Source organism: Leptonotus elevatus, chromosome 3 (assembly GCF_054856555.1).
Source record: "Leptonotus elevatus isolate MCC_2025b chromosome 3, RoL_Lele_1.0, whole genome shotgun sequence".
In the NCBI taxonomy this organism is placed as follows: Eukaryota; Metazoa; Chordata; class Actinopteri; order Syngnathiformes; family Syngnathidae; genus Leptonotus; species Leptonotus elevatus.
Window position 1 is genome coordinate 22,941,468 of NC_141241.1, and position 18,723 is coordinate 22,960,190.

An 18,723-nucleotide genomic window follows, 5' to 3' on the forward strand; every position below is an offset into this window, starting at 1 on the left:
AGAAGTTGACATGGAAGTCTCACGTCAGACATATAAAAAACATCTCTCCAAAAGCCTCTTAATTATTAAGAATTGAAATTAAATACCGTACTGCGGCCGGTTTCTTTGGAGTAGATCTCAAAACGAATTGGTTATTGAAAAAACGCATTGCATTTGAATGCGTCATTCTATTTGAAGGCGGAACTTCCGTCCCCTAGCGTTTCGTCCTGCACTGTGATTGGTTAAATGTACCAGATCGTTGGAAACCGTTTGACAAGGTGGAAATTTCAAAAACAGAGACGAGGCGCTTTTGCGTGAAGTTTCCTGATCACTGTGTCCAGGCGTTAAACAGCATAAAAAATGTATAGGCCGTATGTATCACCTTCTGTTTTACGAAACCTCGTGTTGTTTGGTCCTGGTTATTTGACATAATGCGGAAGATTATCAATGCCCGTCCAAAACAGCGAAGACTAGCTAATTTCTCATTTTGACAGTTAAGCTAACCGAGCTAAAGGGCCAACTGCACAAAGACGGGATCGTGCAACACAAACCAACGTCAATTGGTTTTATGTAAACTGGCTGCGCATGTGGCCCGAACTTGTTTGCTGGTCGAGAATTATTTTAGCTGCTTTTTGTCAGTCATTCTTCGTACAAGTGGCACCTTGTCCGTTTGAAATTACATTGTCAATCATTGTGTTCAGATATATATATATATATATATATATATATATATATATATATATATATATATATATATAAAAACGTGTGTTGGTCAGATTCATCTAACACTAAGATTATTTGAATTTTTGAATCTTCAGGAAATACAAGACTCCTCGCAGGCCTGGCCTAAAAAAGACTTCAAATACAGAGAAAGATCCTGTTGGCGTAAGTGAACACAACTCATAACCGTGGTTGATTGTCACTTTTTTAATAATTCTACCAATAATACTGACTATTGGCTAAGCATTATTTCAGCGAAGCTCAAGCGCTGTTGTTTTGATGTAATCATCGGGAAGAAGGGGAAAAAAATCACAATAATGCGATAGGTTGCACGCAACTCAATGAAAATGAACTATTATTTAAGTTTATGTATTTGAAATGTACTAAACAGAGACACAGGCTATTTTTACATGTTGAGCAAATGCACTGATTGGTCTTTAGCATAACACAATGATGTTAGCCACACATTTATGGTTCATATCTCATTAAACCAATTATGGGAAAGTCAAATAGAGTGAGTCAATACGCTACAATTTAGGTGAGTGCCATCAAAAAAAACACAAACAAAACAACTTTGGTGATTGACATACAATGCTCTCAATATGTGTGCTGTTGTTTTATTTGTAGGTGTACTGTCGTATACGTCCACTTGGAGCAGAGAATGAGGAATGTTGTGTCGAAATGATCAGCAACTCCACCATTCAGCTGCATGCTCCCGATGGCCTCAAAGCCAACCGCAATGGAGAATTCAAAGAGGTAGTATCTCATTTAACCAGGCCAAGATTATCTGCAGTGTCTCTACTTTGCAAAATGTGTGTAATCAGGGAGGCATCACTTGCCACAACCGGCCTATAGTTTTCCAGCATTAATAGTGTAAAGTCAACTGTTTTGCTTTGTTCAGTATCACTCAGCAGTTATTTGAATTTACAGTTCAAAACATCAGGTCACGCCATGGGCAACAAATTGTATAAAACTGACATGCATTGTTTGCTGAATGATGCTGTTTTAGACGCAGTACTCCTTCAAAAAAGTCTTTGGTATTAATACCACTCAAATGGAGTTGTTTGAGGAGGTCGCCAAGCCGCTAGTTGAGGACCTTATCCAATGCAAAAATGGTGAGCGCTTTAGCCGCTTCAGGACTATTTTATCCCTTACTTGTTTTCTCCATGTTTTGAAAGAGGCCTTGTATTTTTTTTTTCTATTCCGCCAAGGTCTGCTGTTTACATATGGAGTCACAGGAAGTGGTAAGACCTTCACTATGACGGGGTCTCCTGGAGAGGGTGGACTTCTCCCTCGGTCACTTGACATGCTCTTCAACAGTATCGGCCCCTTCCAGGCCAAACGATTTGTAAGACTTTGTTTATCATAATAATAATATAATACAATCATGCACAATGTAGTCTGGCATTTTTCAAATTAAGACAAGATGGAGAGAGATGTAATATTATCTGAGAAACTTGACAAACTTATTTTATGTTCAAATATTATGAAAAAGTATTTATGGCTGTTTTTGTGTGAAAGAAACAAAATGCTTGTTGTTTTAGGTGTTCAAGCCAGATGACAAAAATGGGATTGACATCCAGAATGATGTTGATGCTCTACTGGAGAGACAGAGAAGAGACTCTCAACCTTTAGTGCCCAAAACACCCACTTCCAGGTATTAATCTAAAGTGTCGTGTTCACTAACCCTTTTTCCGACACTGCCAGGGACTTTGCTAAAAATTCATTAAACGCTCTGCTCCTTATTTTCTGTTCTGTTTAGGCAGAAGGCGGACCCAGAATTTGCAGACATGATCAGTCCAGACGAGGCATGTAAAGCTGAAAATGTGGATGAAGACTGTTGTTACAGCATCTTGGTGTCCTACGTTGAGGTCTATAACAACTACATCTACGATCTTCTCGAAGATGTCCCCTTTGATCCCATCAGACCGAAGTAAGAGGCAGCATTTTCTTTCTTTGTCACATTTTTGGAAATGATTTTCCTTTGAATCACTACAGGCACCTGATTCCTCTTACGAGAGCAGCATCTGGTCTCCAATTCCTGTTATGTCATGCAAATGTTCCAAAAATATTTCATGTACATGATTTGCAATAGATGAAGTATATTGAAGCCCTTTTATGCTGTAATTTGGAGTCACTTAAAAAAGCATTGTCTTTTGTTAGGTGGCTTGGTACTGGCACACCTGTAAAGAACTCTGACTTTGTGTATGTGCCCCCAAAGTATTTATTTGTAGCCTTAGCTTCGCTGTGTAGCAATTATTTGTCATCTGTCAGAAGCGGTTATTCATGCAGTAGATACGGCTTGTGATTTAGCACTATTAACATGGTTTACTCGCTTTGTCTCATTCTGGCTTTCTCGTGTGGCTTTGAGCTATCACTAGATTAGTCCTCACTGAATGGCTTCAGCTTTACTGTATGCATGAGGCTGCACCACTGTTGTGTCTGCATATGTGACACGTTATCATGTTGTCACTTTTTACTGTCAAATATCTGTCATTTTACAATTGCTGCTTTTGGGTCTTTCAGAGCCCCTCAATCCAAAATTCTACGCGAAGATCAGAATCATAACATGTATGTTGCTGGATGCACAGAAGTTGAGGTCAAATCTACAAAGGAGGCATTTCAAGTCTTCTGGAAGGGTGAGTGAAAATTGGGTTAATTGCGCCCCCGAGAAACTCACATCATTTATAACCACGCTCAGTTTGGTTCCAATACAGGGTTTAAAATACTCCGGCATGGTGCCGGATTTCCGGAGTAAGCGCTATTAGCGCAATCCAGAGAAGTAAACATTTGACATATTTGACATGTCTGGCAAAAAAAAGGCCAACTTCAAAATAAACCTCCCCATACCAAATAATATGTGGAGCGCGATGCCAATGAATGCTTTTATTTTGAAGTTGTTCCCGGAAGCGTTTCGCCAGTCGCGGGCCGCGGCGCAACGGATGACTTGACTCGTCCAGCGGTACGTGTGTTTGCCGTTCTTATTGCCGGCGTAAACAATTGCGACCAAAGTCAACAAAACAACTTAGTACAGAAATCACGTTCGATCACCAATTAAGGGCACTACAAGAAGACTTAATTACGCTGACATTGTATTGCACGGTGCCTGTTGCCAGTATTTAGGGCGTCTACAGTGTTAGCGTGCTAACAGTGCTAGCTCCTGCAGCCAGAGTAATCAGACTACTTTTCAAAGGCAGTTTAATCGACGTGATGATTTGCACACCTGACAGCCGAACACAGTTGCCGTTCCTAATAAATAAACCAAGCTCACTCATTTGTGCACTTGACGGTCGGCAAAATCACAACTGTGGTTTTGACGTCACTTTGTCTCACAGACCAAAAACTACTCAACTCTTGAGTTTTATTTCATACAAAGTGCTTTACATGGAGTCAAAATCAGTCAAAGACAGGTAGAACAAAAATAATACCAAATAAATGAATAATTATCTTAAGTGGGTAAATAAATAAGTCAATAAAATTACACAAGTAAGTAAAAATAAATAAATTAGTAACAAAATACAGCAGGCACCATAAAACATTAAAACAATGATGAGTCTCATGCCGAGTCAAACGCCAAAGAACAAAGATGTGTTTTAAGAGTGGGTCGAGAGGGAGGTTTCCTAATATTTAACGGAACGTCATTCCAAAATCCATGGGGAGAGATTTGTCTAAAATCTCCCTAGCTTTCTAAAGAGGAATATAATGTGCTGTTAAGCACAATTTCAATTTCAGTAAAAACAAAAAAAAATGGTTGATCATTAGTAAGTGGAAATATATTTTTAACGTCTTCTGTATTCATAATTGTTCTTTCACCTTGCGAAAATATGATTTTTATCCAATTACCTGATTATTCAATAGAATTTTCCGTAGGATATTTGAATACCAAAATATTCGATAGCTGCAGCACGAGAGGGGATTGTGCTATACTGTACTATACATATTATATAAATGGCTCATGAAAGAGATAACCTGACACTTGGTGAGGACTGACCATCGGGAATTTCACGAGTTTCCCAAATGCCCAGTCCATGCACGGCGACGAAAGGAATAGTAATTAATGGCTTAATGTTGGTCGAACAACGAATCGGGATGTTGGGCACTGCACTACCGCTCCCTGGTAAAAGTTCAGGCTCAAGATTTTTTTTTACTTTAAGCCCTGCAATACTCCTTGAGATCTGATCGCCAATTTTTAAGACAGTGCAGTACGGCAACGTACCTGAATTTGTATGGCGTCAGAAATCACAGTTGTCCACCACTAACTTGTGTTCATGCCATAGTAAAGACCGTGGTAAATTGTTTAATGAAATACACTTCTCCGCGATAAATATTAAAGAAATAATTGAAAAACATGAAGAGTTGGCTTTGGCCATGGATTTTGAGATGCTTAATTTTGCTGTATTGCATTTTTCAGGGTAGGAATATTGCACATAAAGACAGTGATGGTAATTCAGAATGATAAACTTGCAAATTCAGTATCTTTTGTCACATGGTTGCCTTGATCTTAGTTGAGTGTCAACAACAACAAATCGCAATATATTGGAAACAAATATTTTTATTAAACTTTCAAAAGTCATCAAGAGATTGCCTGTTTGGTATATAAAAACTAAAGGTGTCCAAAAAAAATAAAAATAAAATTTAACGCGTGATTAATGACCGCCCCTTACTTGGAAAGCCTGTACTGGGGGAATTCTAGTCGCAACGCAGCAGACATGTCCACGTCAAAATTTAGCAGTAATAATAATGCATATATTTGTGGGGACCGGGGTCAAATTGTATTTTGGAATTGTAAAAATTAGCAGAATTTCACATGTTACTTCATGTTAAAGATTAGATAGCTCTTAATTGGAAAATAAAAAAATGCACTGACCTTTCATCCTCTTACTAATGCAATTACGCCATCTAGTGGCAGAAAAATGACCAACACAAATCAATATCACACGTTTTTTTCATTACAGTACAGCTTTTTAAATTTAACTTAATTTTATTAGTTTCATTTTTTTTCCACTTTTATCTTAACACGAGTATGAAAACTATTAATGATACATATTTAATTGCACATTTTAATTACGATTACAAATTTTAATTGCCTGACACCCTTGATATAAACTTGAGGTGTGTCCAAACTTTTGGCCTGTACTGTACTGTGTATTTCTCTGGTCCTTTTACCTTTTATTGTTTTAACTTATTTCAGCGTGTTGCATAAATTTGATCATTCAAATCAGTAGATGTAAATATGTGGAGCTTTTGCGAAACGTTAAAATGAGTGCTTCTTGTAGGGCAAAAGAAAAGGAGGATCGCCAACACTCAACTGAACCGCGAATCCAGTCGTTCCCACAGTGTCTTCACTTTAAAGCTGGTTCAGGCACCTCTCGATGCCGATGGCGATCACATTCTGCAGGTAACGTGTTACTCCAAAAGTTACTTGAAAACAGGCTTTTCCTTCGACGAGATGGCCGTTATATTTGTCATCAATTTGTGTGACACAAAAGCAGCCATGCCTGCCCATCATGTTTCTCTTCAATCTGTTGTTGAATTTTAGGACAAAACCCAGGTGAATGTGAGCCAGCTGTGTTTGGTTGACCTAGCAGGAAGCGAGCGCACCAGTAGAACAAGAGCAGAGGGGAGCCGTCTGCGTGAAGCAGGTTAGTCTCTTTTATTGTCAAGAATTGACAGTAAAAGCTCATTCATGTTCATATGTTGTTTATGTCTCTCCCCGCCAGGGAATATAAATCAGTCTTTGATGACTCTGCGCACATGTATGGAAGTCCTGCGCGAGAACCAGTTGTGCGGGACAAATAAGGTGAATGAGCTCTAATATTTGTGTGTGACATTGTTTCACCTGAAGTTTTGCTGCTTATGAGAGTAACAGTCAGGATTTTTTTTCTTTCACTTTCACGTTGTCCTTCTTTTCCAGATGGTGCCATACAGGGACTCTAAAGTGACTCATCTTTTTAAGAACTACTTTGACGGAGAAGGGAAAGTTAAGATGATTGTTTGTGTCAACCCAAAAGCTGATGATTATGAGGAAACCATGGTAATACATATTCCCATTGTTGTCAGGTATCTTACAGCAAATAGCCACTGAGGCCACTTGGAATGACTTAATTTAACTGGAGATTTGATAGACTTTCCACTGATATGTCTTTTAATGAAAAGCCAACTGTCTCAACTTGGCTTTTCCCCATCTGTCCCTCAAATTATCTGCATCTGCCTCAAAAATTGTGTGTCTATGATATACAGTACATAAGATCCGTTCAACTTTGATAGTTGCGTTTTAAGTTTGTAACAATTGTTTTTGGTGCTGCAGCTCGTAATGCGGTTTGCAGAGATGACGCAGGAGGTGGAAGTTGCGCGGCCGGTTGACAGGCCAATCTGTGGTCTTGCTGCTGGACGCAGGCAAAGAAATCAGGCATTCAGGGAAGAGCTGTCACTTCGGCTGGATGATCGACGAAGTCCCTGTAACGCTGGTAAGTAGGTAGTGCTCTCACTAGCGACTAGTTTTAGAATCGATTATTCATTTTGATTAAGTGTTCTAAAAAAATAATTTCCACCCCCTCTGATTACTGTTTATTAACCAGTGATTGCTGTTTATTTCATACTTTGTATCGCATAGTGATTAAAGAAAAGGGGGATTGATGTTGTGCTATGTTACCGGTTCGGTCATTGTTTTCCAAAGTAAAAACGGACTTTTGCAAATGTCTTATTTTGATTAAACATACAAAATAATCAAACTTCTTTCATGAAGGACTACAGAAATCAATTAACTGTTGATATTCTGAACCCAGAGGATTTGAACAATCTTAAATTAAAAAATGGCTACAAACGATTACTCGATTATTAAAACAGTTGTCGATTAATTTGATAATCGATTACTTGTATATCACAATGTAGTTGTATACAATTTTCAAATTTCAAAGGCTGCAATTTAGGGATGGGTGTGGGGTGACCCCCTCAAAAAACCTCAGCTTCATTTTGGTCGGTCAGTAGTAGGCTTTATTTTTATGTAGATTGTATTTCCATGTGTAGTAGGGCTTAGCACAAATCGGTGCTGACTGGAATTGAGTAGCGAATTGTCCGTTAAAATGGCCGCCAACTGGGTATTTCCACATTCCAGTCCCCTGTTTTCTGAAGCTGAACTGTGATTGGTTGTTACCTGAGCAACTGTGATGTCATCTTCAGTCGACAGCAAGTGGCAAAATGGTCGCCCCTTGAGATGGATACATTTTGCTGCTTAAGTAACATCCCACTAATGCAATATTATCAAGAGTACCATATTTAGGCTAGTGGAGCTGCATAGAACATATTATTGTCAAATCTGATCTAATTAAGTGTATCTGACTATCACTGTCGTCTTGTTCAATGTATAGGAGACTTTGCGTGTATTTCTTGACCAATGTTCTAATTTTCCATTGTCACACCTTTCCTATGGTAGATGATGGAGCTCTGCTAGATCAACTCATTGAAAGCTTTCCACCTCTGCCTCCCTGTGAGCTGGTGGACCCAGCAGATGATCAGACGCTGCCACGCCTGATTGAGGTTCTGGAGAGGAGACATCGTATCCGCCAGCTGATGGCAGAGCAGTTCCAAAAAAATGGTAAAACATTTACACAGCGTTGGTAGATGATGGACAGTCACGGAACTTATTTACATTCTGATTAATTATGGTTTATTATTCCACCTGTGGCATTGTCAGCATTTGACTTCTTTGCAAACATAGTCACGTCATCTTTGTTTGTTCATAGCTCACACTGTGTTTTCTTGTGCAGCCAATCATCTGATTTCCATGGCACAGCAGTTTGATGATCAGCTTGGCGTAAAGGAGAGCTTAATCCAAGAACATCAAAGCAAAGTCAGCGAGAGGAACAAAGTTATCAGCGACCAAAAGACAGAGATCGAACGACTAGAAAAAAAGTCCAGGACCTTGGAATACAAGGTATCTCTTTACAGCATGGGTTGGCAACCATAGTTTGGCCCCGGTCATTTTTTCTCCCCCGATATGGTTCTATTTGATTTTCTTCAGAGCTCAGACTAGTTGGTGTGCGAGGTCGAGATCTAGTCAGACTCGCCTTCACACACAACTTGGACTCTGGTACCAGGAGGGCATGCATTACAGTTGACCAACCATTTTAGAACTACTTCATCTTTTTGTCTGGCTCATTATTGTCATAGCACATTTACTTGCCTGTTAAATGCGAGGCCAAGTGTTCATGCTGACTTCATCGGAAGTAGCACGTCCTCCTACACCACACGCCCATCCCAAGGTGTATTTGCAAGAGTTGCAACTGATCATTTATTTGAACAAAGTTAAGCCACACTTTCGTTCAGCGTATCTAGTATGTGGTAACATGATGATTTGGGCGGGGCAGCCAATCGGGTGTTTGTATTAGGGGTGGGAATCTTAATTATTATTATTTTTTTGATTTGATTTTAATTTATTTTATTTTATTTATTTTATTTATATATAAAAAAAAAAAAGGTGGGAATCTTTGAATGTCTCAAAATTGGATTAGATTCCGATTTTTGGGTCTGCCATTCGATTCAGAATCGATTTTCGATTCAGAATAATTAGATTGACAATGATTTTTGCTTCCATCAATAGATGTTCAAGGAATTGTCATGATCTACTCCAGTCTGACTCGCTAATGCTAATTAGCGCGCTACTTGCGGCACTTTTATCGCTCAAAAGAAGGGCTTCATGCTGAAAAAAACCTCAAACTTTTATTAGAATACCTTGATCGTGACTTTTTCTTTCTACTCTCTAATGTGGCTACAACTTAACAGTGTATTAGACCACATGGAACCTTACTGCCTCTCAGTGGCCAAACCGAGTACAACTTGAACAACGCTCCAAATAAAGGCACACACAGACAAAGGCAAGACAGTATAAAATAAATTAAATAAAATCGATTTTGGGACATTTAAAAATTATTCTGAATCGTACTAAATGAGAATCAATTTTTTTTTTTTTTTTTTTTTGCCACATCCCTAGTTTGTATAGGGAATGCAGGCACCCGATTGGCCGCGGAGCCTGAAATATGGTAGTGCAGCGCAAAATGCCGAACAAAATAACTTTTTAAGCAGAACGGCTCATTATTTTCTGTAACAAGTGGCGGCTGGCAAATTTTGGTCTCCAATATTTGCTCCATTATGTTCATTTGACCCCCTCCATGTTTTTAAAAGTCATCAGAAAATGTGTTCTTCCATGACACCAAACACATTTGTTTACATTAACCAAATTTCTTCACTGTTTTCGGATAAGAAATAAACTTATAGTACTCGCAACAAGTGAAGGATATTGGGCTCTTGGGTGCAATTTCAAGATGAACTTAAAACTACTACTGCTAGGTTAATTGAACTTGAACACACATCTGTCAGTGTTTCGACGCATTGTGCGTCTTGCTGTTCTCTAACAGAGACTTGATCAACAAAATTCCTAACAAATGTTTAATCTGTGAATCGACCTGCCCATTTATTGAAACGGTCGTCTTCATCACGCTGTTCACATTTTTGTCATCATGAGACCAAGATGCCACCTAACAATTGATCAACTGTACATCAGCAGATTGCAACGGAGATGCAAAGAGACTGGAAGAGTAACAGAAAGGCATAGACATGGACTTGCTTGGAAATGCATCGATCCAAACACCTGTTGTGAATTTCAGTGGATCTCCTTCAGTGACAGCACATTTGTTCTTGCGTCTCTGCTGTCTAGATTGATATCCTGCAGAAGACGACCGACTTGTACGCCAACGACAAACGCTCACTCGAGCAGGAGCTGGATACTCGTGCTCATAAGCTCCAGCAGGAACTGTCGGAGAGGAGGCAAATGGAGCAGCGCATGCAGGGCATGGTCACAGACGCCAAATACAAGTGGGAGAAGGAGTGTGTGAGTGAAATCACGCGTTAGAAGCCCTATTTTCAAAAATTCTTTGAAGTTTCTTGTGGATGGAAATAAGGAGAACGGTGAATCTTTTGTTGACAAGATGTGACATGATCATACATAAACCTTAAAGTGGAAGTCAAGCTTAAACATTTCTTGACAATAATATGTTATATGTGACCTCACTAGTCTAAACATGACATTCTGATTAGTATTACATTTGTGGAATATGAGTTATGAAGCAAAATCCAGCCGTTTTTATTCATCTCAGGGGCGGCCATTTTGCCACTTGCTGTAGACTGAATATGACGTCAATGTTACTCAGGCAACGACCAATCACAGCTCACCTGTTTTCTGAAGTTGAGCTGTGATTGGTTGTTACCTGCTGAGACCTGAGCAACATTAATGTCATCTTCAGTTGACAGCAAGTGACAAAATGGCCGCCCCCTGAGATGGATAAAAACGGCTGGATTTTGATCCTCAAATCATACTTAACTTAACACAGTATTAACCAGAATACCATGTTTAGACTAGTGGGGCTGCAAAGAACATATTATTGTCAAAACAATTTTGTTTGATTTCCCCTTTACCTCATTCACTCCCAGCCATTTTCACTGAAGCAATCCCCTTCACTCCCGGCTGTTTTACTGGATTCTGATTATTGTGTTCTATAGCTATAAAAACTTGAAACCTACCAAAAGAAAGATTAAAGTCTTTTCTTTCATCAAGAAAAAAAAGTATATTTGTATCTGTTTCAATTTTGCTGCAATTAGTATTAGAATATAGCTATCTATTTTGAATTCTGAGTAATTTAGTTTTTTTTTTCAACATGATCCAGGTTCATTTTTTGCTTCGCTTGCCGTTTGTGTTATAACTACCATTTTTTTCAACCTTTCTTTGCAGTTGAGAAGCTGCATCAAAGCCTTCTGTATGCTCTAGCATAAAAAATCGTATAGATACGTCTTTGGGACACTTAAAACATTTAAAATGAAACGTATTTATACGTCTTTTGGGAGCAAATGAGTTCTTGTCAGCCTTGCCTAATGCCACCGTGCTCTGAGAGCTTTCACTCTTTGTGTGTCCAGGAGAGACGGGTGAATGCCAAACAGCTGGAAATGCAGAACAAGTTGTGGGTCAAGGATGAAAAGCTGAAGCAGCTCAAAGCGATCGTTTCCGAGAGCAGCAGCAGCACAGGCAGACCAGAAAGGCCCTCAAGAGACCGAGATCGCAACCATGGAGAGCCGTCACCGCTTCCAGTAAGTGACGACCGTTTATTCATATCAACAAAAATCGCGTGATATATTGAGCAAGGGCGGTTCATTGAATGTCCCTCCATCAGACCCTCCAGGTTTTTTTTTTTTTAGTGTAGTTGATCCATTTTGCATACTTGTAGCAAATGCTGCTTTTATACTGTATGTGACACGGTGTATTTCTGACTGCTTAACGCCCACAATGCTTTGGCATCATTCCCTCATCACTTTTCAGGATCTGCGACAAACACCTTCCCATCAAAGTCAAGCTAAGATTAGGGCAGTTCAGGACAATTCCCCCACCTCATCTTATCCTTCAGTAGCAACCTTCATCTCCGAGTGGGAGCAGAGGTGCCCTGTAGACTCTCAGTATAGAGAAGCTGGGACCCCTCAATGCAGCCATGATGCCGACAGAGCCAATCGCAGGAGAGGCCAACGCTTTGCCTCCGAAACCGAGGCCCCTGCAACGCGTCTGGTCCATGGGCTAGACCTAGAGGCGGGCATAAGGGTTAGTGTGTGCCAGTCACCTAGATGTGTTTGTGGCATGTATGAGCATCCACTAGTTTACATTTGCATCTTTTAGTATCAGTTGTGACATGCGCTTCAAATGGTCGTCATAATGTCGACTCCTATCCTGAGCTTTTCCCAAGTAGTAACATGTATGAGTAGTTGCGTTGCGTTTATCTTACTCAGACTTTTTCCTCAGTGGGCTCTTTGGACTTTTGAAATCTGTTCACGTTATGCATGTTTAAATTCTGATTGGGGATGCTCCGATTCACCTTTTTCGATACTGATACTTTGGGTTCAGTATACCAATACAGAAACACCCTATTCCAACTTTGTATACAGGGGGGGGGGGTATATAAATCATACGAATTGTTTATTAAATAACTAAGCAACAGTAGAACAGTTGTTAATGAACCAATAACTCTCCTAGCTTGGCAACACAAAATATAATCGGGAACAAAACCTTTTAACTCATTCATTCCCAGTCATTTTCACTGCAACAGCCCCTTTCACTCCCGGCTGTTTTACTGGATTTTGACAGATTTTGCAAGGCCCGCAGAACCTACCAAAAGAAAGATTAGAGTCTCTTCATTCAATAGGAAAAAAAGTATATTTGTATCGGTTTCCGTTTTTCAGCAATTATCATTAGAATATAGCTACGTTTAACCATCATTATTCACAAACCTGCTTCTTTTTTTCCAACATGGCCCTGGTTGATCTCTTATACTCTGATGTCACCTGCTGGCCATTTTTGTAATAACTATCATTACTTTAAGCGACTTCTTCAGTTCAGAGGCTGCATCAAAGCCTTCTGTATGCTCTAGCATAAAAAAAACATTAAAAAAACATATATGTGTGTATATATATATATATATATATATAGATATAGATATAGATATAGATATAGATATAGATATATATATACATATATATATATATATATATATATATATATATATATATATATATATATATATATATATATATATATATATATATATATATATATATATATATATATATATATATATATATATATATATATATATATATATATATATATATATATATATATATATACACATACGTTTTTGGGCCCACGGCAATATTTAAAATTAATGTTTTGCTACGTTTTGGGGAGCAAATAAGTTAATAAAGGACTTGCCAGTGCAAATAAGATGTCTGTGGATCGGGACATAATACCATTTTCCAATATCGGGGCTGATATCCGATACATAACAAGTATCGAATCGGAGCATCCCTAATTCTAATCAAACACTTCTGTTTTAAATATGCATGCAGTTTCACTTCCCTTTGTTTTTGCATGAGAACTCACAAACTACTGGGATGTTTTCCTCACACTGGGTTATTTCAGATGTAGTGTTGAATAAGAGTATTGCTGGAAGAGTCACCAAATATTTTGCAATGTCATATTTCTACTCTTAATATCATTCCAGGTTTGGTTCTTGCAGAAGTAAACATTTACAGAGAGTCAGGGCTGGACAGGCACAAATAAACGCCCCTGGCATTTTGACTTGGCCTCGCCCCCTCTCAGCTCCTGACCACCCCTGGTGGTTACAGCACAGCTCTGTTGATTGGTTCAGTTTGCTGTACAATTGTAAATACATAGATTTAACGGGCTGGTCTCTTGGGGTAAAATGGAGGAAAAAATTTAATTGCACCAGAACGGCCCCAAAAGTTGCCGACCCACCAGGCATCTTCCCTGTATGCCAGATGGCCAGTCCAGCTCTGTTTACAGCAGGGCTGCCAAAATTAGACGCCTGGCCGCGACTATGTTGATGACCAAATCCGTTGACGTCGTCATTATTTTTGCAGTTTTGTTGTTGCTTATACTAGTGCAATATGCTGCTAATCGCTACAGGTGCCGAATTGACTAGCAAAATATTCGTTTGTGGCAGCCCTAAAGTGTGAAAAGAAACTTGACCCTGTGACCCATGACTTCCAGTAGTACAGTTATTCTCACAGCACCTGGACAAACCCACTCTCTTGATGAGTAAATTCAAAGTTGAATTGTCACAGATCTGAATCATTTCCTGGTTTTTTCCTCTTTCACACTGGGCACATCAGGCGGCTGGGGAAATTAATCCAGTGCACAGACGTTCACACTCTGCAGGTGGGGAGAAATGGGTAGACCACAAACCAGCTTCTAATGTGGACCTCGGCACTGTCATGCAGCCAGTAATACCCAATGCAATCCAAGTGACTTCCCCCAGCGAGAAAGCTCTGTCTAAATGCCACAAGTATGTGCTTAGACATCAAGAGCTTGCCTCGGATGGGGAGATTGCCACCAAGTTGATCAAGGTAAAAAAGATGAGCGATGATTCTACGTATTTGATTTCAGTCATTGGTTATTTCAGGTATTAAAGTCACATCATTCATCCCCCCCCACTCACACACACACACACACACACACACACACACACCAATTCCCTGCCCTTGCCCCGCGCATATTATCCTGCTATTCCTCTCTGTTTTATTCCCACAGGGCAATGTTTTTAAAACCAGAAGTGGTGGCCAGGCTGTCGAGTTCACAGATGTTGAGACACTCCGGCAGGAGTGCGCGGGTGCACCAAGGTACCCTCGTCTTTCAGTTGAACTCCCAAAGTAAAACATAGTTTGTTCCCCGATGCTGTCATTCAAATCTGATCACATTTCAATTGAGACTTAATTCACACCCCAAATTGACATTTTCTGACAATTTAGGGAATGTTTTTAAGGTTTTACTTATTTAGCCATTTCAGCAATAAAAATATCATCTTTTGTCTATGATTCATTTGATAACTTCAATTCTGTTTCTTGCTAAACACTGGCGGAGTTAGTTAAGGGTATCCAAAGATGATGCCAAATAATTAATTTCATAAACAATTTCAATCGGAGTCTCTGAATGTTGAAATATATTAAGCACAGAGGAGATTTTTGCCCATAATGTGCTGTTTATTAACAATGTACAAAATGTACAAAAAAACATACATAGTCTATGAACAATTAAAGTCATCAGTGTTTAACATGAATGAAATATGCACGCACTCACTTTTTTCGTTTCAGGAACAAGTCATATTTTCTCCTCTTGTTTCATTTTGCACACACCCTATGAAAAAAAAGTATTTGTCACTCCTACTACCACTTTATTTACAACCACATAATGTTATTATTTAATAATGTTATTAAATCCCCCACTTGTAGACTAAAAACGTTAGGCCATATATACTAAGTCTGGGTTTTTCCTGGCTCAAATTGAGGCCAGAGGTGAACCATCCTGACTATGGGCGACTTCCAATACCAAGTATTGGTCTTGTTGCCAATACCAGTCTTACTTTAAGGTATCGGTACTCGCAACATATAATACTCCCATGTTCTAATAATAATTATAGTATAATAGTAATAATAAAAAGCTGTTTCTTTAGTAGTTGTTGCTTCAGGTCTTTTCGGTGCACTGCTGTTCATATAGCAATACAACCACTTGGAGGCGCTCAGTCACTAAAGATCCCAACAATTTTAGCAGTGAAAGCCGTCTTTATTTGACCCAAGTGTTGTCTTGTTACAGCCGCAAGAGGAGATCAAAGTCTGCAGATAACGTGGAGGACCGAGAGAACTGGGTACGGTCAATTTTCTTTTTCAACCAGAGAACGCCAATTGTTGAGAGAAGTCAATGTTCCTCCTTTTTAAATGTATTTGGATTTTAAAACTATAGTTAGTTACTACTAGAATTTTCTTCAGGTACCACTCAGTAGGAGATGTGCAGAATGGAACAAATAGTGAAATAAAGAACTATGTGGAGATTTAATGTATTCGTTCCTAGATCGTGTGCTTTAGTGCAGACTCTCAAACGCCCACTTGAATGTGGCTCAGCAACTAGAACGGCTCCTCATAGGTTTCTTTGAGTTTAGACGACTTCCTCTCATATTTAGCTGGCTCTGTAAACCAGACTCGATAGCTCTCAACATCATGTTAATTTTGAAAACAAATACACATCAATAACATACAATAACCATGGTCATTTGGCCTTCTGAAAACAAATTTCTTAGAAGAAAGTGTACATCTTGCGGTATATTGTGCTTTGTATGCAGGCTTTTTTTTTTTTTTAATCACATGAACTCTTTTTGCAACACTCAATTAGAACAGCAGGGGGCACTCTAAACCAAATGTTAAATTGCTCAGTACATAGAAAGGTAGGTTGTTGTTTTTTTTTATGTTCTTAACACACATGTAATTAAATTCACAACAGTTACATACTGCAATTTTGCAGCATGTGACATGTTACAAGCGTCAGATTTGTTGATTTTACTCGAATCGGTGAGATTTGAACATCAGATGCTTGTCTTTTGCAATGATATATTTGTCTTATTCGTGTTTTGCCCCATTTACTTCAGGTGGTTTATCTATGTCCTTTCTATTTTGTTCTTGACAGCCTTTTGTTCCAAGCACAAGCGCTGCCAATGTACATCAAAAGTAAGTGTACAGCTTTTTCTGCCTTTTACTGTAGTTGTTCATCTGTATCTTCAGTTATGTTTGCTTAATTTCTCATTTATGTCTCATTTCTCTCATCCGTGTAGACGCAGGAAGCAGTAATGATTTATTTTTTTCTCTGAGTAGCAACATGGCACACTGCTTGTTGGCCTACTGGAACATGAAGGAACAATGCACATTTTTAAATTTTTTAAAACTACATACACCTATTGTGACCTTTTTAGAGTGCAATACACTGCATTAAAAATTGCATTAAGAAACATAATCACAATGTGCTGGATTTATTACTGTTAGTTTTCTTGCCTTGTTTTTTTGTGCACCAAGTATATATGAACTTTAAAAGACTAGACCAGAAGTATTTACTCCCACACAAATTGATATACTTTTTTCTTGTCTTTTTGTGGAGGGGGGCATCAGGACTTGCTGAATATTGTGGTCATAAACTGTATACTGTATAGAGATGTGAAGTAGATTTTGTTGAAATCGATGTCCTGTAAATAAGTGCAATGATGACGCCCCCCCCCCCCCCCCCCCCCCCCCGCCCATATCTTCTCCTGTTTAGAAACAAATGCATTATAAGACACACTTCACTTCAGTGACATTAAATGTATTTAGCTAAAGTGACCTGTGTGATTAATTAGAGGACCGTCGTTTCAAGTCTATATACTGCTGTCAAAATTATCAACAGAAACATAAAGTGCAGGCAGTTCATAATCGGGCATACCGAATCCATGCTTTAAATACTTGATGACTTGAAATGTTTGCTCTAATGGCTATGTCTTTATTTAGAGCGTGTGAATAATTTGGATGTGGAATATTTTGTCAAAATGTGATTTATTGAAAATAAAGTAAGACTATCATCTTTAGGCTACTTTCATGGTGAAAATAAATACATCACAAAACATGCCCAGGGAAAAATAATATGGAGTTTTGCTCTTCTTGCACACTTGTTATATTTGACTACAGTATACAAAAGTAAATAATTGCGCTTAATATAACTTCCTATGCATTTCAATGGTCATCAATTATACAATGCTTTTCGCTGAGTACGTTTTACATCAGTTAGCACTCAAGCTTGCGTTGTACGCTGCAGTTTTGCATCCCAAAGAAAATGTTTTGTTAATATTTAAAAAAAAAATTCACTAAAAGCCCCCTATATGGACGCTGACTCATTATTACTGTCTTCTAGATTTGCATAAATTGCAGCCTTTTTTGCTTCCCAGGAAATTAAGATGATATCTTATGTTAATATGCAGTTTATACGCATTGAATAATGCATGAACTTATCAGATGTGAACTGTTGGCCAACTGCTAATTCTGTCACACATTTTTTTGACAGTTACACATAAAAGCATAACTTATATTAGATTTATTGCACAACTCATAACTTTGCTTCATAATTGAAATCTTAATTGGTCTGAAAAAGTCATTCTGTCTTTCTTGTTGGTTTTGTCCAGCGTGCTTTCCATCCTGTGTTGTAGACTTTTGCAAGTGATAAGGATGTGGGAAATGGCTTCATCAGGCCTTGTCAACCCTTGGCTGCTTGTGAAAATATTGACCCTTCCTTCCTGCCTGTTTAACTAACAAACCTTCACGTAGTGCACGAGCAAATAGCACATGACGGGCCCACTTCATTAAAGGCCTCCTTTAAGTCAAACACACACTAATGACTTTTAAACAGGCCTCAACACAACCTGTCGCCCAGTGTTTGCTTTCAAACTTGGTATTAGGCCATAACATTCTTTTGTGTAGGTTATTTCTGAGTCTTCATTTAAGTATATTGATTTAATCCATTTCCTCTAAATGACTACCCCGTTGTCTCGAAAGATGTGTGGCAACCCTTTTCCCCGTGAACCTTCACTTATTTCAACCTCCAGTCAACAAAACACTGTTTGGACA

The 18,723-nt window shown here is 38.7% G+C and overlaps 1 protein-coding gene across 4 annotated transcripts; it reads left to right on the forward strand.

Moving 5' to 3' along the window:
- The first annotated feature begins 245 nt into the window (after positions 1–245).
- On the forward strand, positions 246–17,274 carry LOC147177464 (kinesin-like protein KIF23). 4 transcript variants are annotated; one of them, XM_086071292.1, is made up of 23 exons: positions 246–350; positions 798–864; positions 1,327–1,455; positions 1,709–1,814; positions 1,911–2,047; positions 2,244–2,356; positions 2,462–2,632; positions 3,226–3,338; positions 5,976–6,097; positions 6,239–6,341; positions 6,420–6,499; positions 6,614–6,733; positions 7,007–7,166; positions 8,132–8,293; positions 8,466–8,632; positions 10,412–10,585; positions 11,665–11,835; positions 12,065–12,337; positions 14,425–14,658; positions 14,843–14,931; positions 15,902–15,953; positions 16,766–16,806; positions 16,911–17,273. In XM_086071292.1, the coding sequence occupies exons 1-23, from the start codon at positions 340–342 to the stop codon at positions 16,924–16,926; spliced, it is 2,811 nt and encodes a 936-aa protein (XP_085927418.1). In that variant the 5' UTR covers positions 246–339; the 3' UTR covers positions 16,927–17,273. The 4 variants fall into 4 exon arrangements, with proteins under 4 accessions (XP_085927418.1, XP_085927419.1, XP_085927420.1 ...); XM_086071293.1 differs by lacking the exon at positions 14,425–14,658 and having other exon boundaries at positions 16,911–17,274; XM_086071294.1 differs by lacking the exon at positions 12,065–12,337 and having other exon boundaries at positions 16,911–17,274.
- Positions 17,275–18,723: the final 1,449 nt, after the last annotated feature.